The sequence below is a fragment of the Ipomoea triloba genome, chromosome 1, assembly GCF_003576645.1.
Source record: "Ipomoea triloba cultivar NCNSP0323 chromosome 1, ASM357664v1".
In the NCBI taxonomy this organism is placed as follows: Eukaryota; Viridiplantae; Streptophyta; class Magnoliopsida; order Solanales; family Convolvulaceae; genus Ipomoea; species Ipomoea triloba.
Genome location: NC_044916.1, coordinates 24,860,891 through 24,881,358, shown reverse-complemented (window position 1 = coordinate 24,881,358; position 20,468 = coordinate 24,860,891). Strand labels below are relative to the sequence as shown.

Here is a 20,468-nt window from a genome sequence, read left to right as displayed (position 1 = left end):
TTGTAGACCGGGATCAACATAGCTCCAAAGATTCTAGGCTTTCAAATGTGTGGTCATCATAATTTGCCAATAATTGTAATCGAGTTTCTCATCTAATTTGGGACCCGACCATACAATATTGAAATTTGTGGTCATATTTCACTAGGGAAATATCTTGGGATTGAAAGGTTGGACTGGACATTATCTAGAATCGGTTGCTCATCAATATTTAAAAAACCTTGCTAGAAGAACTAGAAACAGTCCCCTTGGCCATTATACTTCTCACTATTTTCATGCTTCATTAAAAAACCTTGCTAGAAAAACTTTGTGGGGACAAAAAAAACTAGCCAATGAAAACACTACATGATATATGACAGATTATATGTTGCACGGGTTGCCTCATTAAAAACCTTAGGCTAAGAAAACCTAGTGGGAAAAAACTTAGCTAAGGGGAAAAAGAGTACAACGATAAATCAATCATATAACTTCAAGGCATAATCTTCAGGATTTTCAGGTTTGCCTATTTAAGTATTTATTTGTAAATTTCTCCTTTTGACATTATTATACCATACTCATGCCTCATTAAAAACCTTAGGTTAAGGAAAAATCCCTTAGGAAAAAAACTTAAGGGAAAAAGAGTACAATTGTTGGTCTTTAAGACCCAATCATCAGGATTGATTCACGTAAGATGATACTCTCCATAAGATAATAATCTTCAAATCCCATACAAAGAATATTTCCAATAAGTGTAGAAAAGGGATTTTGTGAATAAATCTATTAGAGTGTTATAAGGGTGAATATTTCATATAATAATCGTGTGACTCTTCTGGAGCTCACATGCATTGAACCATGACATTATACATGTGTGTCTTGTAAAAATAGCTAGTACTAAAATAGCCTATCAATATTATATATTAGTTTCTTGTATAGATGTCAAGATCTTTGTATCTTGAAGATACCGGAGGATATGTTAGCCATATTCCAACGTACATTTCATTGTAGGAGGAGTGCTAAATATTGCTAGCAATTTCATTAAAAAAAAAAGGCATGTTGCGATGATAGATTGAACTTCTGGTCCTAAAATGGTGCTTCAACGACAATGAAGTAATTGACTTTGGTCCCAAAATATCCTTATTATACTCTTTGAGTCTAAACAATTCCTTATCTATTTCGAGAGATTGAACAACCATTAGTGTTACAAGTAAATGTACTTATCCATATAAAAATCTTTAAGACATTTTCAAGTAGGCTAATTGGTGTATAAAACTCCTTCAAGGAGAAGCTCGATCTTCAGGTCGAGACAATACTTGGGTTTCCCAAGTCTTTCATTTCAAACTTCGTCTTAGGCATGAGTTAACATCATTAAGTTATTTATATATTTCATTGATGTTTACATCATCAATATTGACTGAGATAAAAAATAAGTTCATTAGCAACCTTTTATTGAGCACATAATGGTACATATCATTCTTTCTTCATGGGGATAATAACTCCACTCACAGCCCTTTAAAGAGTACATAATGACACATATTTGTATTTACATATTCTTACTTCAAGAGGAAATCACTCACTCTAATGATCCATAATTATGTGGTCATGACGTTCATCAACTGCATATCTAAGTTTATTGTTCTGCCAATGATATTATATAGCAGAACTTAATGTCATTTATTGTGGGAGAATGTATTTGATTAAAATCAATCAAGGGTTTCTGCGTGAACCCTTGGCTACAAAACTCGCTTCAACACACCTCATTATCCTTATTCATCTTACGTACAAACACCCATTTGTAACCAACGGGGTTAATGTTCAAAGGTGTATGTGTTATAAAGAGTTATTTTAGCGAGTTGAGATACACCTTAATTAATTGCTTATTTATATGTTAAATAGTTATGACACTTCTGGTGCCTAACTCTGGATCCATATTATTGTCATATAACGAGAGCAATTGTAAAGGTAGATATGTTGTTGACAACTATAATATTTTTATCATGATTTTCTCCCACATTATAAAATTCATGGCAATTTCTGAATCAACCAGATTCTAGACATTTCCCAAAGATACTCAGATTTGGTCGTTCCGCATCCCTAGTATTATGTCTGTTTGGTGCACCTATAAATTTACTAGGATTTTTTGCCATTTGGACGAACGTCTCCAGGACATAATTATTTAAGGTATTCCAAGAGTGACAATGTTTTTTTACTAGATCTAGTACTATGATTTTTATTACTTACACGATAGATCTCCTATACTTCTGGCGTCAAGGGGTATCTGTAGATATATCTGGTCCAAGTTGGGAAGGTATACGAGACCTAGTCACTCTGTTATGATCAGTACGATTAATAGATATATTTGGTAGATTGATTATCTCCTGTACTTCCAGTTCAGTCTAATTAACTAGTACGTGGATTTAAATAATGAAGATCTTTTTCGGCATTCCATTGAATTTGGGTTTCTTATCTCGCCCTTAGGCAGAAAAACAATCATCATTAAGTATGCAGCCAACGTACTTAATTATATATTGATCCCCTATCATGGGCTCTATGTATTTAAACAACGATTTATAACCAATATATATTACCTGGTTTCTTTGATAGCTCTTAGAGGTACGCTATGATGGTGACATATGAAAATAGACTGCACACTAAAAATAATGTAGATTGGGAAATGTTTGTTTTGAAAAACAAATACTAGGTGTAAAGGGGGTATAATTGTGATTTGCAGTGAATCAGATTTTGGTAAAAATATTAGTATCTAAAATCTGACTCATAGTAAAGTTAGAGCTCTTAATAATTTACCTTCTGGATGGGTAAATTTAAATATCCAAGACTCATGTTTAATAGTTTCTATAGGAAAACTAGCACTATAAATGGGCTTAAATTTGGACAAATAATAATCATTGACCTTTGAGCCATGATCAAGTCAATTTGATACTAGCTAGAGTCATATAAATTGTCCTAGTGCTCTTATCATATGACAAAACCATGTTATTATTATTTTTGTATGAAACCAAAGAATAAGATACCACATACCATGCTCTAAACAATATATACTAGAAGCTCACTTCATGGCCTATAGCAAATTTGAGTAAATAGATATTCTCAAGATTTGAACAAAGGGATGAGCATTATGCAATATGCTTATTATATTGCATATTATCATTAACAATAATCCATTAGGCAATAACATGAAGCGCATAGTTAATCAACTAAGCATAAATAATGTGGCTCTAGTATCACATGTTAGATATGAATTAAACATGATCTAACATAAAGTTGATGACATGACTAACCTTTTATAGCAGCAATAAAGGGAGCTCTCACTATTTAGTACATAAGTAGATCTAGATGGCGTGTCATTTGGAGATGCAAATTTTCATTGAACTTGGGACTTCCATCTCCTGCGCCCAGATTCATCTTTTGCAACAAAAAATCCATTACAACGTTTGCAACTGAACTAAAATTCCATTGCAATGGAAATGCAACGAGCATTTTATCACCATTTTAAATTCCGTTGCAAATTGTAATTTGCAGTGGAATTTGAGCACTTTGCAACGGAACTCTATCCATTGTAAATGAGATTTTTTCTTATAGTGTATAAAGCTTTTTAGTCTATGAGAAATGAATAACTAGAATTATTTGTAAACTGATATTTGCATTGCTGCTTTTTGATTATACTCTCTTAGCCAAATAAATAAACTTCTTGGACTCATAGTCATCACTCTAACAAATTTTAAAAAGTAAAAAATATCTATAATATTAAAATATTAAATTAAATTGAAGATTTCAATCCAATATCTATAGGTATTTTTAATTTTGTTTTTTATATGTTCTATTAAAACAGAATAAAAAATTGCAATCGTCAATAGGTATGTTGACTTTTAATTGAATACTTTGATTTAATTGAATACTTTGATATTATAGATATTGTAATATTATAGATATTTTTTAATATTATTTTTTATCTGTTTTGAATTCAGTTCAAAAAATTAAAAATAATTGTTATAATTTTATACTCAAAATATCTGAAAATATGTTAATACAGTTTAAATGTTAACACTACTTTACCCAAAAAAATAATAATAGAATAAGCAAATAATATAAACAGTTTAAAAAGCTTACCAATCAGCTCCTTCTCATTTAAAGATGGGTTACCTTTTAGAGAAGGGAAGGACTTTAGTCTGTACATATGCCAAGGAAATTTTGTCTGACCTTATTTCTTTTAAAATTGTCTCATGGTTGAACTGCAACATATATTCATGCAAACTGGTCTTGTATATATGATAATTAGAGATTACAAAGAAATTTTTCATAGCATACACTTTGCATTTTTCAAATTTGTTAATGAATTTGTCTAGAACAGATTTTGGTATATGAGCATGAATGACAGTGCCCTGTTCATATTGATGGATAATACACTAGACATGGGCTACATGGACCAGCCCAAGAAAGCAAGTATACTTTCTAGAGACTTCGTATCCACAAAGTCCCAAGAAAGTGGGGGACTGGATGATGGATAATACACTAGGCCTGGACTACATGGACCGGCCCAAGAAAGCAATTGGATCAAGAAAGCCCAAGAAGGACCATCAACTCAAAGCGACAAAAGAGTTCGATAAGGATTAAACTTAACACTTGTGATATTAGCAAGTTTAGGGTCTATTAGTTAGAATGTAACAGGGACTCCCAATATGGGGCGATCCAGGACTCCTATTCCTTGTAGGGCTCTGGGCCCAAAATATGTATAAATAGACCCTCCACACATGGAGAGAGGGACAAGCAATTCTGAGCAATACAATACCTATATTCTCTCGCTATATTTTCCTACATATTTCCTATATTCTCGTCTAACAGGTAGTGTTGGCCTGCCTTTGACTACCCAGAAGTTATAAAACCAACATAAAACCAACATTGGCGCCGTCTGTGGGGTTTAGGGTTTGTACTTTCCTCTGAACTTGAGAAAATCTGATACTGAAAAGCTCCGTACTTTCCTCCAAACTCGAGAAACAGGGTGACTACACAACCGGAGAAGGAACCAGGCCTGCCAGCGGGAAATTCGCAGGAAAATCCCACCATGCACGAGCTACCCAACCAAGAGGACCCTCACAAAGGGGAGAGAATCGGTCCGGGGGAGCATTTTCTGGGCGACGAAGTCCCTCAGACCCAGCCGAACGAATTCCTGAAATGAGGCCGGACGATCGGGGGAAAACCATCGAAAGATGAGCCACGAAAGAAAGAGGCCCCCGCCGGACAAGAAGGCGTAGGCGAAAACTATGATCCAACCTCGAGTCAGGATCGGGAACATCGAGATGTAAAAATAAGTAACCTCGCCAGGGAACTAAAAGACCTCCAGAAAAAGATGGAGGGAGGAAGGGATCAGCCGATGGCACGTTCCCTCCTATCCGCCAATCCGTTCACTTTAGAGATACAGGAATATTGCGCCCCTAAAAACTTTCAATGCCCGGTAATGCCCACATACGATGGAACAGAGGATCCCAATGACCACCTGATTGACTTCCAAGCAAAAATGATGATATTAGGAGCAGAAGACCCAATGTATTGTAGGGTATTCTTTTCGACACTGAAGGGGGCAGCACAGCGATGGTTTTTATCACTACCACCTCGGACTATTGATTGTTTCGAAACCCTGGGCGAGCAATTCTTGACATACTTTGCGGGGAGCATAAAGACTAAAAGGCACTTCACAGCCTTAACCGCCGTACAACAAGGGGAGACGGAGACCCTAAAGGAATTCCTCGGAAGGTGGAAGAAAGAAATACAAACGGTGAAAGGTCTGGATGACCGGACAACCATAACATTATTTATGGAGGCCTTAAAAGCTGGCGATCTGTTCGCAAGTCTCCGAACTGATACCCCAGAGACATACGCTCAGGCCATACAAAGAGCAAACAGATACCCGAAACAGAGGAGGCCGTACGACAAAAACAGAGACGGCGAGAGAAACGCCCGTTGGAGGAAACGAGAACGCGTCCAGTGGATCGATCGTCGAAACGAAGGGATAGGATCAATCCTAGCCACCCGCCGGTAGCCCACCGACCCCGGGTCATCCCTACCCTGGGGGCAAGGGCGGTACAGGAGATACACCCGCCTCGGGTAAGGGAGGATCCCCCACCACAAAACCCCGCGACAGTAGTCAACCACATACCGGTAAGACAGGGGAAGTACTGCAGATTCCACGAATCCCCAACCCATAGCACGGAGGAGTGCACCACCTTGCAGAAAGAACTAGAGGGATTGATAGAAAAGAGAATAGCCCTCAAACGAAACATGGGACAACCGCCCCAGGGAGGCCGACAGCCTCGAGGGCCGAATCAGTGGTAAAGACAAACGGAGAGACCCAAGCAGGAGAGAAGGCCCGTGGGACGGGAGGCCGAAGCGCAACCCGAGACCCCTAGGATGGCAAGGGAGCCCCAAGAAGAGCAAGACGATCGTAGCAGAAAACACAACAAACTCGTAATCCACATGGTTTGCGGGGGACCAATCGGTGGGGACAGCGCTCGGGAAAGGAAACGCTGGGCTAGACAACTATACATAGGGGCAGTACAGCATAAAGCACCGCCCAAAAAGGGCCGGAGGGACCCCATTATCTTCTCAGATGACGACTTACCCGAGGGGCCAACCCCGCACAGGGACGCCATCCTGATTGCAATGGACGTCAACGAGGCCACAGTTCGAAGGGTATTCGTAGACACGGGCAGCAGCGTCAATGTCATGTATCTCGAAACCTTCACCAAGCTGGGAATAACCAAGGAGAACCTGCACCAAGTGAGAACACCTCTTGCATGATTCACAGGAGATAACATAGAGCCAGAAGGATGCATCACCCTGCCTATAGAGATCGGAGAATACCCTAGGGTGCGAGCTATAAACATGGAATTTGTGGTGGTGGACTTGAAATCAGCACACAACGTGATATTGGGAAGACCGGGTTTGGAGGACCTAGGAGCCGTAGTATCGCTCGAGCACATATGTCTGAAATTCCGAACACCAGAACGAGTGAGGATCGCTAGATGTGATCGCCAAGCAGCACGATCCTGTTATCTCCTCACATGTCGCCAGATAGGAAGCCGAGATCTACAAGTGCAAACCATCACAGAAAGGACCACAAAGGAAGAAGCCAGGGACAGGCCAGAACCCGCCGTAGAATTAGAAGAAGTAGCCTTAGAAAGCTTGAAGCCCGATCAAAGGGTCCGGATAGGAAAGGGGTTAACGGAAGAAACCAGATCTGATATCTTACGGACATTACAAGAATATAGGGTCTTGTTCGCATGGGGGCCGAAAGATATGCCCGGGATAGATCGCTCAGTTATTACCCACCGCCTATCAGTAGACCCAGCCGTCCGGCCAATAGTACAACGAAAAAGGCACCTGGCAGCAAATCGGAGGGAGTTTGTGAAAAAAGAAGTAGCAACCCTATTAGAGATTGGACACCTCAGGGAGGTGGTATACCCGGCTTGGTTGGCAAATGTCGTATTGGTGCCAAAACCACCTGCATGGAGGATGTGTGTGGATTACACCAACCTCAACAAGGCATGCCCCAAAGACCCCTTTCCCTTACCCAGGATAGACTAGTTAGTAGATCAAACGGCTGGATGTGCGCTACTCAATTTCATGGACGCTTTCAGAGGCTACCACCAGATATTTATGGACGATAAGGATGAAGAGAAAACAATCTTCCTCACCCCAGACGGGGTTTACTACTACAAAGTGATGCCGTTCGGCTTAAAAAATGCAGGGGCCACGTTCACTCGAATGGTAGCTAAGGTGTTTCATAGCCTACTCGGGAAAACCATGGAAGCTTACATGGATGACTTATTGGTAAAAAGCAAGGAAGAGACTGAGCACGCAATGGATTTAAGAGCCTGCTTCGAACTCATGAAGAAATACAACCTCCGATTAAATCCCAAGAAATGCGCCTTCGGGGTCCGAGGAGGTAAATTCTTAGGTTACATGGTAACTCAAAGGGGAATAGAGCCCAACCCCGAGAAGGTAAGGGCCATTCTAGACATGCAACCACCCACCAGTGTGCTGGAGATACAAAAGCTAACAGGACGCTTAGCAGCCTTAAGCCAATTCCTGTCTAGGTCAGCGGAGCGATCCTTACCCTTCTTCCAAGTAATTAAAAGAAGAGAAGGATTCGAATGGACTCAAGAATGCCAAAACTCCTTTGAAGAATTAAAGACATATTTGCTATCCCCCCCTTTGCTGGCCAAACCTCAAGGGGGAGAAACCCTGTACCTTTACATGGCAGTCAGCGAGCGAGCCCTGAGCTCTGTCCTAGTACGAGAAGAGGGAACTCAACACCCGGTTTACTACGTGAGCAAGCTTCTGAGAGGAGCAGAAACTCGATACACGCCATTAGAAAAGATGGCATACGCCCTAGTTACCACCGCGCGGAAGTTGGTCCCATACTTCCAAGCCCACCCAATAGAAGTACTCACCGACCAACTGCTCGCGGGAATACTGAGAAACCCAATGTCCTTGGGGCGAATGATGAAATGGGCCATAGAATTAACACAATACGGAATCGAGTACAGGCCCCGACCTTCCATCAAGGCACAAGCACTAGTAGACTTCATAGTAGAATGCACGGCGCAGGACCGGAGAGAAAAAACAAATAACGACGCCCTAAATGAGTGGTGGGAACTAAATGCAGATGGGGCAGCCAGCGCCAAGCACTGCGGAGGGGGAATAATGTTAACCACACCAGAAGGGTTCAAGGTGTATTACTCCCTGGAATACCAATTCAAGGTGTCCAACAACGAGGCAGAGTATGAGGTAGTAATCGGGGGCATAAGACTGGCAGTCGCGCTAGGAGCGCGCAACCTGCGCATCAAGACAGACTCGCGGCTAGTGGTAGGGCAAATCAAAGGCACATGTGAAACCAGAGGGGAAAATTTAAAGATGTACAAAGACGTTACAGAAGGCTTATTGGAAAAATTAAAGGCGCATGAAATACAACACGTGCCCCGAACAGAGAACGTAGAAGCATATTTAATGTCCAAAATATCCCTGGGAGGAGTCCCAAGGCACTTGTCACAGGTTTGCAGAAAGGAGATCATCTACGCACCTAGTACAGAATCCCTCCTAGTAGCCTTCGTCACCTCAACAGGCGTGCCTCCCTTACCCAAATGGATGGAGAAATTAACAAACTACATCACCAAAGGAGAACTTCCGCTGGACCCCACGCAGGCGGCCAAAATCAAACGAAGAGCTCCAGCTTACCGGCTGGAAGGTAGCCAGTTGTATAAAAGGTCTTTCGGTGGCCCGCTACTGAAATGCTTACAGCCCAACGAAGCCGAACAAGTAATAGAAGAGGCCCACAAAGGCATATGCGCCGCTCACCAAGGAGCCAATACCTTAGCAAGGAAATTACTGATCCAAGGCTATTACTGGCCCAACATGGTCCACGATTGCATTCAAAAGGTCCAGAATTGCCAAACCTGTCAGAAGTTTGCAGAAAAGTAAGGTAGGCCGGCAACCTTCTACACCCCCGTCACCATGGCGATACCCTTCGCTAAATGGGGAGTAGATCTTTTGGGATCACTACCACAAGCCCCAAGACACCACAAGTACTGCATAGTCGCCATTGACTATTTCACTAAGTAGATGGAGGTTGAGCCGCTGGTAACGATCACAGAATACCAATGTCGCCGATTTTTATGGAAAAGGATAATTTGCCGTTTTGGCATCCCCGAACACCTCTTCACAGATAACGGGCGTCAATTCGATAGCAAGGATTTCTCAGAATTTTGCAAGTATTATGGCATTCAGCACACTAAAGTATCGGTGGCATATCCCCAAGCAAATGGGCAGGTACAAAATGCCAACAGAACCATCATGGATGGATTAAAGAAACGAATAGAAGAGGAAGGAGGTGCATGGGTCGACCAGCTAGACTACATCCTTTGGGCCTAAGGTGCATGGGTCGACCAGCTAGACTACATCCTTTGGGCCTACGGTGCATGGGTCGACCAGCTAGACTACATCCTTTGGGCCTACCGAACTACTCCCCGTCGAGCAACAGGAGAAACCCCGTTCAGCCTCACATATGGTTTCGAGGCTAAAGTCCCTATAGAAGTCCTGAGCCCCACGGACAGGACATTGCATTACGAAGATCAAGCGAACGAGCAGATGATGCAGCTGGAAAATTACGAAGATCAAGCGAACGAGCAGATGATGCAGCTGGAAAATTACGAAGATCAAGCGAACGAGCAGATGATGCAGCTGGAAAAGAACTTCCTCGAAGAACGAAGAGATGTGGCCCAGTGCCGAATGGACTTCCTCGAAGAACGAAGAGATGTGGCCCAGTGCCGAATGGCGGAATACCAACGGGCAGTAAAAAGGTACCAGTGCCGAATGGCGGAATACCAACGGGCAGTAAAAAGGTACCATGACGCTCGAGTAAAGCCTAAGTACTTTGACTTAGGCGACTTGGTACTCAGGGATACGCAAGCATCACAGCCAAACCAAGGAGGAAAGGTTGCCAAAAACTAGGAAGGTCCATACAGGATTGCAGCAATTGTAAGACCCGACACCTACAAATTGGAAACAATGGAGGGCAAGGATGAAACCAATAGACTAGAAATCTGAAAACAGCAAGTATAAGCAAGCAAGTTGAAAAAAAAAAAAAAAAAAAAAAAAAAACTTCAGCCCCTGGCTGACTGCCGGCGATCGGCGGTCGCCGGCCGCCACACGAAAGGCAATCAGCTGGGCATTTTTTCCAACGGTTCAAAAAAAAATGATGATGAATGAATGAAGGATAAAGAAATGAATAGCAGAAAAGAGGATGGAGGGAAAGGAAGAGGCAAAAAAGCACAAAACATACCAGTGGAGCACGAAGGAGGAAAAGGATGGAGGGAAAGGAAGGAGGGGAGATGTTAGAGAGAGAAAGGATAAGTGGAAAATGAGGGGGGAGTAAGGTATTTATAGCGGTGGAAGTAAAAAAAAAAAGAGTAAAATTTTGCAGACCAAACAAAACAGGAAAACACAATTATACTTTCCCGAGACTTTGTATTTACAAAATCCCAAGAAAGTGGAGGACTGGATGATGGATAATACACTAGGCATGGGCTACATGGGCCAGCCCAAGAAAGCAAGTATACTTTCTAGAGACTTCATATCCACAAAGTCTCAAGAAAGTGGGGGACTGGATAATGGATAATACACTAGGCCTGGACTACATGGACCGGCCCAAGAAAGCAATTGGATCAAGAAAGCCCAAGAAGGACCATCAACTCAAAGCGACAGAAGAGTTCGATAAGGATTAAACTTAACACTTGTGATATTAGCAAGTTTAGGGCCTATTAGTTAGAATGTAACAGGGACTCCCAATATGGGGCGATCCAGGACTCCTATTTCTTGTAGGGCTCTGGGCCCAAAATATGTATAAATAGACCCTCTACACATGGAGAGAGGGACAAGCAATTCTGAGCAATACAATACCTATATTCTCTCGCTATATTTTCCTACATATTTCCTATATTCTCGCTATTCTAACAGGTAGTGTTGGCCTGCCTTTGACTACCCAGAAGTCATAAAACCAACACATATATAAAAAGGTTAGGATTTAAATATAGAATTACATTTTCATGGTTCTATAATTTCATGAAAATACTAATTTCTATACAGACTCATGGAGCAAAGCAGGCTTACCTCTGAGTCGTGAAATACGATCTCCTTGCTTTTTATTTCATTCGATCCTTTCCGTAATGGAACCAAATATGTAGGGATTACCCTTAACTTCATAGCACTTGTCTTCTTGAAGGTAGACAACTCGGTGGCCAGACAGTACATACCGATAGTAGAATGCAAGTATATGAGAATGAAAAAAAAATATCTAGGTTTGAGACTGTTTCAATGCGTTATCAAATGTAATCCTGATGAATTGACATGTCTACTATATATAGCTGTAATTTTTTTTCATTCCCGGAAGGTATGTATCGATTCACGAATCGTTTTAACCGATTCGATTCCCTAAACATATTTCGGCTGTTAAATTAACTCATGACTCTGAATAACAATAAATATGTATACTTAATGATTGTTAAGCTTTTATTTTGCGCCATTTTTTTAACCTACATAAGAAGTGGAATTGTGACTAAGGCGCCTAAACCACTAATTCTAACAGAACACGAAACGACGACGTTTAGTACTGGGTGGCAAATATCCTAAGTTGCATTTACTGCACTTGCTACGGCTTTTTTTTTATAATAGAAGATAAGTAAATCTAGATGGCGTGTCATTTGCAGATGCAAATTTTCATTGAACTAGGGACTTCCATCCTGCGCCCAGATTCATCTTTTGCAACAAAAAATCCATTACAACGTTTGCAACTGAACTAAAATTTCGTTGCAATGGAAACGCAACGAGCGTTTTATCATCATTTTAAATTCCGTTGCAAATTGTATTTTGCAGTGAAATTTGTGCACTTTGCAACGGAACTCTGTCCATTGCAAATGAGATTTGTTCTTCTAGTGTATAAAGCTTTTTAGTCTATGAGAAATGAATAACTAGAATTATTTGTAAACTGATATTTGTGTTGTTGCTTGTTGATTATATTCTCTTAGCCAAATAAATAAACCTCTTGGACTCATAGTCATGACTCTAACAAATTTTAAAAAGGAGCAAATTGCCATTTTGGTCCACTGGCTATAGGGGTATTTTTAATTGCAGTCCACGACTTTCAAAACTGTTAATTGCATACCATGACTATTCAATTTTTATCAATTTTGGTCACTCTGGCCAAATTACCGGCCAAATGTCGCCGGAAAATTCTAAACCCTAAAATAATGAGGGTATTTTAGTCATTTCATGTCTGTTGTCTTCTTCTCCGGCGACTTCTTCTTTTCCGGCGGACATGCTCTACTTCTCCGGCGTCTTTAAGCAACCAAGCAAAAATATTTTGAACTAAAGTTATGAAATTCCAGATCTACTTGTATCAAATCCAACTGAAATCAAAACCCCCCTAAAATACCACTGTTTGTTCGGTTTTTTGTACAAAGCTTTAAGCTTTGGTTTTTTGTACAAAACCCCTAAGCAGATAATTTGCCGGCTCTCATTAAAACTTCAACCATTTTTGCCGTGCTGTGAAAGGATTGGCATCCCAATTTGCTACTGTACAAAAAGTAGCAGATAAGAAGGAGCAATTGGCTACTTTTGATAACCACTCTCCTATTTTGCAGTAGCAGATAAGAGTCGTTCATCCCCATTCTTAAGCTCTGTACAAAAATTCATGGATGCTTAGTCCCCCGGAGAAGAAGGAGGAAAAGTTGGTTTGCCGGAGAAGAAAGGAAAAATGTGAAATGACTAAAATGCCCCCATTATTTTAACTTCCGGCGATATTTGGCTGGCAATTTGGCCGGAGTGACCAAAATTGATAAAAATTAAATAGTCATGGTATGCAATTAACAGTTTTGAAAGTCGTGAACTGCAATTAAAAGGACTCCTATAGTCAGTGGACCAAAATGGCAATTTGCTCTTTTAAAAAGTAAAAAATATCTATAATATTAAAATATTAAATTAAATTGAAAATTTCAATCCAATATCTATAGATATTTTTAATTTTTTTTTATATGTTCTATTAAAACAGAATAAATAATTACAATCGTCAATAGGTATGTTGACTTTTAATTGAATACTTTAATTTAATTGAATACTTGATATTACAGATATTATAGATATTGTAATATTATAGATATTTTTTAATATTATTTTTTATCCGTTTTGAATTCATTTCAAAAAATTAAAAATAATTGTTATAATTTTATACTCAAAATATCTGAAAATAACTAAAGCTATATATATAGATATATACTAGTATACTACTGCCCCAAAGTTCCATTGAGAAATATACTACTAAATTGGATTTACGGGGATGGGTAATAGTAAATAATTTTCTACTGCCCAAAGCCTATAATAAGACCCTTCCATGAGTTCCATCTCCTCAATCCTCACTCTCAACAATTACATACCCTGTAGCAATTAGCCCTCTCTCACCCACTCTCCCTCTCTGAAATACAAGAGAAAGCAGACTTCTGAACTCTCAATTTCTCTCTCTTCTCTCTCTCGCCTGTTTCCTTTTCCTTTAAAGATTGAAACTTTTGCTTCTGCGTAGCCGGCTCTAGTTGTCACTACTCTCGAAGATCTTTTACTTTGTTAACAGATAACAAAGTCAGGAAGCTCTTTTCCCCCTCATCAGTTCAATTCCATTTTTGTTCAAACAAAAACACCCATTTCTCCATCTGTTCTTGTCAATTTGTGTTTTTTTGTTTCAACTGAAAAAGAAAAAATGAGTCAAGTAGAGTTATTGAAGATCCAGGTATGTTCTTGGCAAACTCCGTGCGCCATTGTTGATCAATTTTTCTTTCTTTCTTTTCTGCTTTTGTTTTTTATTTTTTTATTTTCAATTATATATTGGGGTTTGATTTGAGTTTTGACTGGGTTGGCATGCTCATGCAGACTTGTACCCTAAAAGTGAACATTCACTGTAAAGGCTGTGAGCAAAAAGTGAAGAAAATCTTGCAAAAGATTGATGGTAATATATTACCCAAAACTTTTATGGAATTGTTTTTATTTCTTGACAATCACTTTGATTTCTTTGCGTTTTTTGTTATGTATGGGTAGGCGTGTACATCGTAAAATTCGAAGAGGAGATGGGCAAGGTCACCGTCTCCGGTGATTTGGAGCCGGAGACGTTGATCAGAAAGCTGAACAAGAACGGCAAGCATGCTGAGCTAATCGGTGACACAAAGGAAAATAATGGCGAGCGGGTTGAGGACAGCAAAGGTGCGAAAAGGAACAAGGGCGGAGGTCAAAAGGGTAATAATACCAATCTTCCGCCGCCGCCGCCGCTGCAGCCCAAATGTATAAACCTTCCTCCACCGGCGGCTATGCTTAATCCTCAGCAGATGAAGGCTCTACAAGATCTTATGACTAAGATTCCGCCTCGATACAACGTCCCCGTCAACGGTGACGGTGCGCAGGTTCCGATCCCGAAATCTGTCAAGCTCGACTTGCCGGAGAGTGATGACGTCGTTGAAGGCTATGAGGAGGAGGAGGAAGGCGGGATGGACGATGTGGTGCCAGTAAACAAGACGAATCAGCCGCCTATGGTGGGTAATGGTGGCGGCGCCGGAATTTCTATGATAAATGACCGTGCACGTGCGGCTCATGTGACGCCGCCGAACAGGATGGCCTTGAAAGCTGCTCCAGGGGGTAATGTGGGGCCAACGGGGGGTATGCCCATTCCCCCTCAAGTGGGCCCCATCCCCAATTTCCAAATCCCTACTCCCCAACACATCCCAGCTACCGCCGTGCATGCTGGGTATTATCCTGAGACTCCGGCCAGGAACCCCCTCCAACCCCAACAACCCGCCGTGGCGGCCAATTCCTATCCTATCCCTACATCCCTCCATCCCCTCTCTATTCATCCTACCCCTACCCTCCTCCACAGGACAATTATTACAGTGAAGATGAGAACACTACCGGATGCAGTGTCATGTGAAGATGGCGGCGGAGGAGGTGGCGGTCGGTGGCGGCGGAGGCGGTTACAAGCTATACATGTAAAAGAAAAGAAAAAGAAATTGAAAACAGTTGAATGACAAGCTAGTTTGGTGCTAGAGGAAACCAATTAATCAACCTAATGGCATACACTTAAGATTTAATTTAAAGTGTAACTTTTTTTAGTTTAGTTGTTTAATTATACTTTGCCCTATAGTTAAAGTGTTTATTTGACTTTTACCGCTAATTTTGATTATAGTTGTGGTAAAGATAAGTTTACCTATTATTCCAATCATACACTTAAAAATTATTATTAAATTGCTAACAAAGTGAACAACGGCTGAATTAATCATAATTTATTAACATTGTAATTGTAAATTATATAAATAAAAATTGTTTTCCATAATTTATTTTTTTTTATAGAAAAAGAAAAAAGAAGGAGAGTCATTTGCGGGTTTAAAAAAAAAAAAAAAGCTTAAATTTACTTTCAGAAAATTTACAAGTTAAATTATTCCAAGTGAAATTATCTCTGAATTTAAAAAAAAAAAATGCACCAGGAGAAGAGAACAACAATAAATCTCAATTTCCCATCAAATTTAAATATAATTATTAATAAAAAAAAACAAATATGCATGCAAAGACTGAGAAATGAGAATATTGGATAGACTTGAGTGGTGGCATATTCGTGTTTGGAAATTTATATAGTAATGGAGATCAATGTTTCTAGATGTACTACCATTAAAATTTAAATAATATTTAGCGTTTTGGGGTTATAAATATTATTTAGGTTTGGTAGAAAGTTAATTGGTATACATATTATTTAAGTTTGATAGAAAGTTAATTGGGAAAAAATAGATTATGCGGAAAAAAATCAGTTTCGAAACTGGAAAAATTAATTTCTAAAATGTTGATTTCGAACCGTTGATTCTAAAAGGTTAAAATCAACCTTTCAGATACTTTGCTTGAACCATTCAAAGGAAATTAACATAATTTTTCGGTGGCTGCTCCCGCTCCCGCCCCACTCCACCCCTTTATATCCTTTTTTTTTTTTTTTTTTTTTCTCTTTTCATAACTACTTTCTCAACCTAGGAACAAGAGTTAGTATTGCCTCGACTGAGGCTCGAACCCACCATTTCCCGTATAAAGGAAAGGATTTGATGCCATTGGACTACAAGTTTTATTAACTATTAATTTTTTAGATTCCTGCTTTCAACTAACTTTTCAGCTAGGTGTGTTGAAGAAAGCGGTTTCTGATATTTATTTTGTAACATTGCACTACAAAATCAATTTTTAACTCATAATAAAATTAAGGCAAAAACTTGTGTGAGACCGTCTCACCGTGAGACTGGTCGGGTCGGATTGGGTTAAGATGTAAGCGTAATACTTATATGCACAAATGTCATACTTATATGCTCAAATGTAATACTAATCAGGAAAAAAAATTTGTTACTTATAAGGGTAAATGTAATATTTTTAAGTGAAAATACAATACTTTTACATTTCGATTTAAAAGTATTACATTTTTCCTCAAAAGTATTATATTTGCCCTTATAAGTAAGGGGCACTTGTCAACATTACTTATTATGAAAAATGTATTACTTTTTCTCTTATAAGTAACAAATTAAAAATTGTATTCTTAGTTATTATTATATTTGAGCATATAAGTATGACATTTGCACATATAAGTACGACATTTGCATGGTGCTTCGACCCGACCCGACCCGTCTCACGAATAAAGATCCGTGAGACGGTCTCATACAACTGTAACCCTAAAATTAATTAATTCACATATCATTTTTCTTGTTTCTCGTTCCTTTTCTTCTTTTCTTTTCTTTTCTCATTTTTTTTGGTTACTTAAGTTACGTAGTGAGATTAGGGTGGAATAGTAGGGGGGAATAAGTGACAAAGGGCTAAGGGCACTATTGGCAGGCAGGCAAGAGTATCTATAAATTCTGTAAAATGCTCTTAATCCAAGGAGAACAACTGAGTTAGGAGACAACTTATGCTACAATGTCATTTGATGTTTCACAAGTAGTGTAGGAATTTGCAGTGCTTAAAAGTTTTGGTTCTTTGCCTGAACATTGATAACATCAATCATTCTTGAATTTATAACCCTTCCTTTTTTTTTTTTTTGGAAAATACATTTGCTCTTATGTTCATTCCATCAAACTCCCCATTTTCTTTTTCCTTGGATGCTCAATTATAGCATGCAAAATAATTGATTTACCCGAAATTAAAATTAAAAGTACCTTACTGTGTAGGGTTTTTATTTTTAATTTTACATTATAGATTAGAAAAGTGAGATTGAAATCATATATTTTAATTTACGGAAAACCCCTCCGTTGTTATCTAAAGGTACGCTCTGGATGAATCTTGTATTATAACAGTAGCTAGCAGAGGATCACAAGAAGGTACTGCAAAACAGCTTAGGTTACCCATAGTTGATTGGTTCAAACCGAAAGAACAAATAGACAGCTCCCGCAAGAGTCTAACTTGGTCAATCATATACTCCCCCACGTCCATTTGTAAAATAAAAAATAAAAATAAAGATAAATAAAAATAGTTGTATTTAACACAATTTTATTTATTTTTTATATAACATATGTTATCTTTACTACTATGAAATTAATTTGAATTTGGCTCGAGTCAATTTCAAAGTTTCAGTCTTACTCAAAAGAATGTCCGGTCCAAAGCTATTTAATATGACACGACCTTACAAAAGTCGAACCTACATAATTTGTAAGTAAACAAATAAAATGTGATACTATTTTTAATTTATTTTTCCAATCAGGCTCACTTAGTTAAATTAATTTTAAAAGTAAAAAATTAATCGTGTTTAAATTAGGAAAGTATACATTGTTTGGAACGGGCTAAAAACGAAAGTATGTAGTACAAATAAAGTGGAAAGGGGTTTTCAAAAAAAAAAAATAATAAAGTGGAAAGGGATTTTTTTATATTTTTTTTAAAATATTCATTGTTAAGTTAAATGATTCTATAAGTCAATATTCCATTTCTAGTAGTTCTAGAGATTATGCAATAATTTAATTTAATAACCCCCCCCCCCCCCCCCNAACCCCCCCCCCCCCCAAAAAAAATATTTTTACACGTGTAATAGAGTAACATTTGACCAAATTAAAGTATAGGAATTTTCTCTTTCAATAATATAGATTTTGAGATAATATCTTTTTAGTTTTTCGATCACATAAAGTGATAATTTTGTTTTTATTTTTTATTTATCAATTTGAATTTTTTTCGTCTCTTAGGTTTTTAAAATTGACAAGTAGTGTTAGATTAAATTGTCTCAAATGTACACTCACTTTCATCGAATTACAAATTTCAAATATTTTGAAATGATTTTGCTATCTTTGAAAAAGTCAAAAAAAAAAAAACAAAACAAAAAAAACTAATTAAATTAATAGTTAAGGATTAAAAATAAAAATGGCATTGTATTCCGCTATTAAAAAAAAAAAAAAGAGCTAATTACACCATTTGAGTGATTGTGAGTTTTCCTCGGCACTTAAAAATATAGAATTAATTCATCTATAAATTTATATACGACTAAAACAGTGGTGTTCGCTCTCTTATTATTATTATTATTATTATCATTTTTTTCATCTCTTTAATTTTGAAAACTTTTCATATCTTTAATGGTTATAGGAGAAGAATAATTGAGGCCATGTCATTCATGGAGAGGAATATTGTTCCGCTAGGCTATTGATACAAGTATAGACAAAGGATGATAGGAATATGCTAGGTTTTAGATATATAATTGCTTGGAAAAATTTTACAATTACATACCATGGGTTACAAAGTTACAATAACATGTACATATTTTTACAATTACGTAACATGAGTTGCATTTACTTGGAAAAATGTTTTAATTACACATATTTTGTTTATTTGATGGTTTAATTTTACATTTTTTTTTAAAAAAAATTCAATAACCCAATTGCACAAAAGGTATATGCCCAGCTGGTAGTTGTTAGCAGATTGGGTTAGATGGTATGATTGGTCGATAACATTAGTTGATTATAAAAATGTGTTTGGTATAATTTCTTTCCTAAAAAAGATAATTGGAAAAAATTATTTTGAGTATCTTTTTGAATTTTAGCATTTTTGAGTTACAAAAAGCTGATTAATCAAACACTTATATTGATTTTTTAACCAAGTCAAATAGCTAATAGTGGTCAAATAAGTCAAAATTGACTAATAAGCTAATTATTTTACCAAACATGCCATAATTTCAATGGCCTATTCGACACTTATTTCAAAATTATATTATGTACTTTATAAATTATATTTTGTTTATATGTACCTCTGTGTGGCAGCCGATCGAGGGAGTCCAAGTAACTAAGCTTCAACCAAACTTGTTTCTGTTCGTCTTCTACCACGTCATGAGTACTATTAGTTGGAATTGTCGTGACTTGGGCAATCCACGTACAGTTCGAGAGATTGTGGACCTTGTGTCTTGTAAGAAGCCTGAGTTCCTATACCTGATGGAGACCAAGGTGGGACGGGTACACGCAGAGCGTCTCCATGTCAAGCTTGGTTCTGAAGGACTGTTTTACGTTGATTCTGTTGGTTTGAGTGAGGGTCTGGCTCTGTTTTGGAGGAAGAAATGCACGACCAGGGTGTTGAGTTATTCACAAAATCATATTGATGTGGAGGTTAGCCTAGTGAGCTCCGCATGTTGGCAGATGACGTGTTTTTATGGGTTTCCGGAGCGGGGATGGAGGAAAGACTCTTGGGATTTGCTTAGGTCTTTGGCTGATAGGTCCTCTTTGCCATGGGTGGTCTTAGGAGATTTCGATGATCTCTCATACCAGATTGAGAAGATAGGAGGAAACCCACACCCAGCTGCTCTTCTTTAAGGGTTTGGGGAAGCAGTGGATAGTTGTAGGTTGGCGCAACTGCCTATGCAGGACTACCAGTTCATTTGGGAGAGAGGTAAGGGGACTGCAGGGTAG

General features: G+C 38.5%; 2 protein-coding genes across 2 annotated transcripts; both read left to right on the top strand.

Moving 5' to 3' along the window:
- The first annotated feature begins 5,338 nt into the window (after positions 1-5,338).
- Positions 5,339-6,028, top strand: LOC116011022. Its single transcript, XM_031250519.1, has one exon. It carries the CDS (start codon positions 5,339-5,341, stop codon positions 6,026-6,028), a length of 690 nt encoding a protein of 229 aa, XP_031106379.1.
- Positions 6,029-14,033: 8,005 nt separating this feature from the next.
- LOC115998840 (heavy metal-associated isoprenylated plant protein 32-like) lies at positions 14,034-15,786 on the top strand. Its single transcript, XM_031238503.1, has 3 exons — positions 14,034-14,320; positions 14,461-14,536; positions 14,626-15,786. Exons 1-3 carry the CDS (start codon positions 14,291-14,293, stop codon positions 15,600-15,602), a joined length of 1,083 nt encoding a protein of 360 aa, XP_031094363.1. The 5' UTR covers positions 14,034-14,290; the 3' UTR covers positions 15,603-15,786.
- Positions 15,787-20,468: the final 4,682 nt, after the last annotated feature.

What these genes read in the sequence shown, in the direction of transcription:
- LOC115998840 (XM_031238503.1), top strand. Translation starts at nt 14,291, where the DNA reads ATGAGTCAAGTAGAGTTATTGAAGATCCAG. An exon ending in TAGAGTTATTGAAGATCCAG is followed by an intron (nt 14,321 to 14,460) that starts GTATGTTCTTGG and finishes ATGCTCATGCAG; the next exon opens with ACTTGTACCCTAAAAGTGAA. An exon ending in AATCTTGCAAAAGATTGATG is followed by an intron (nt 14,537 to 14,625) that starts GTAATATATTAC and finishes ATGTATGGGTAG; the next exon opens with GCGTGTACATCGTAAAATTC.
- LOC116011022 (XM_031250519.1), top strand. Translation starts at nt 5,339, where the DNA reads ATGGAGGGAGGAAGGGATCAGCCGATGGCACGTTCCCTCCTATCCGCC.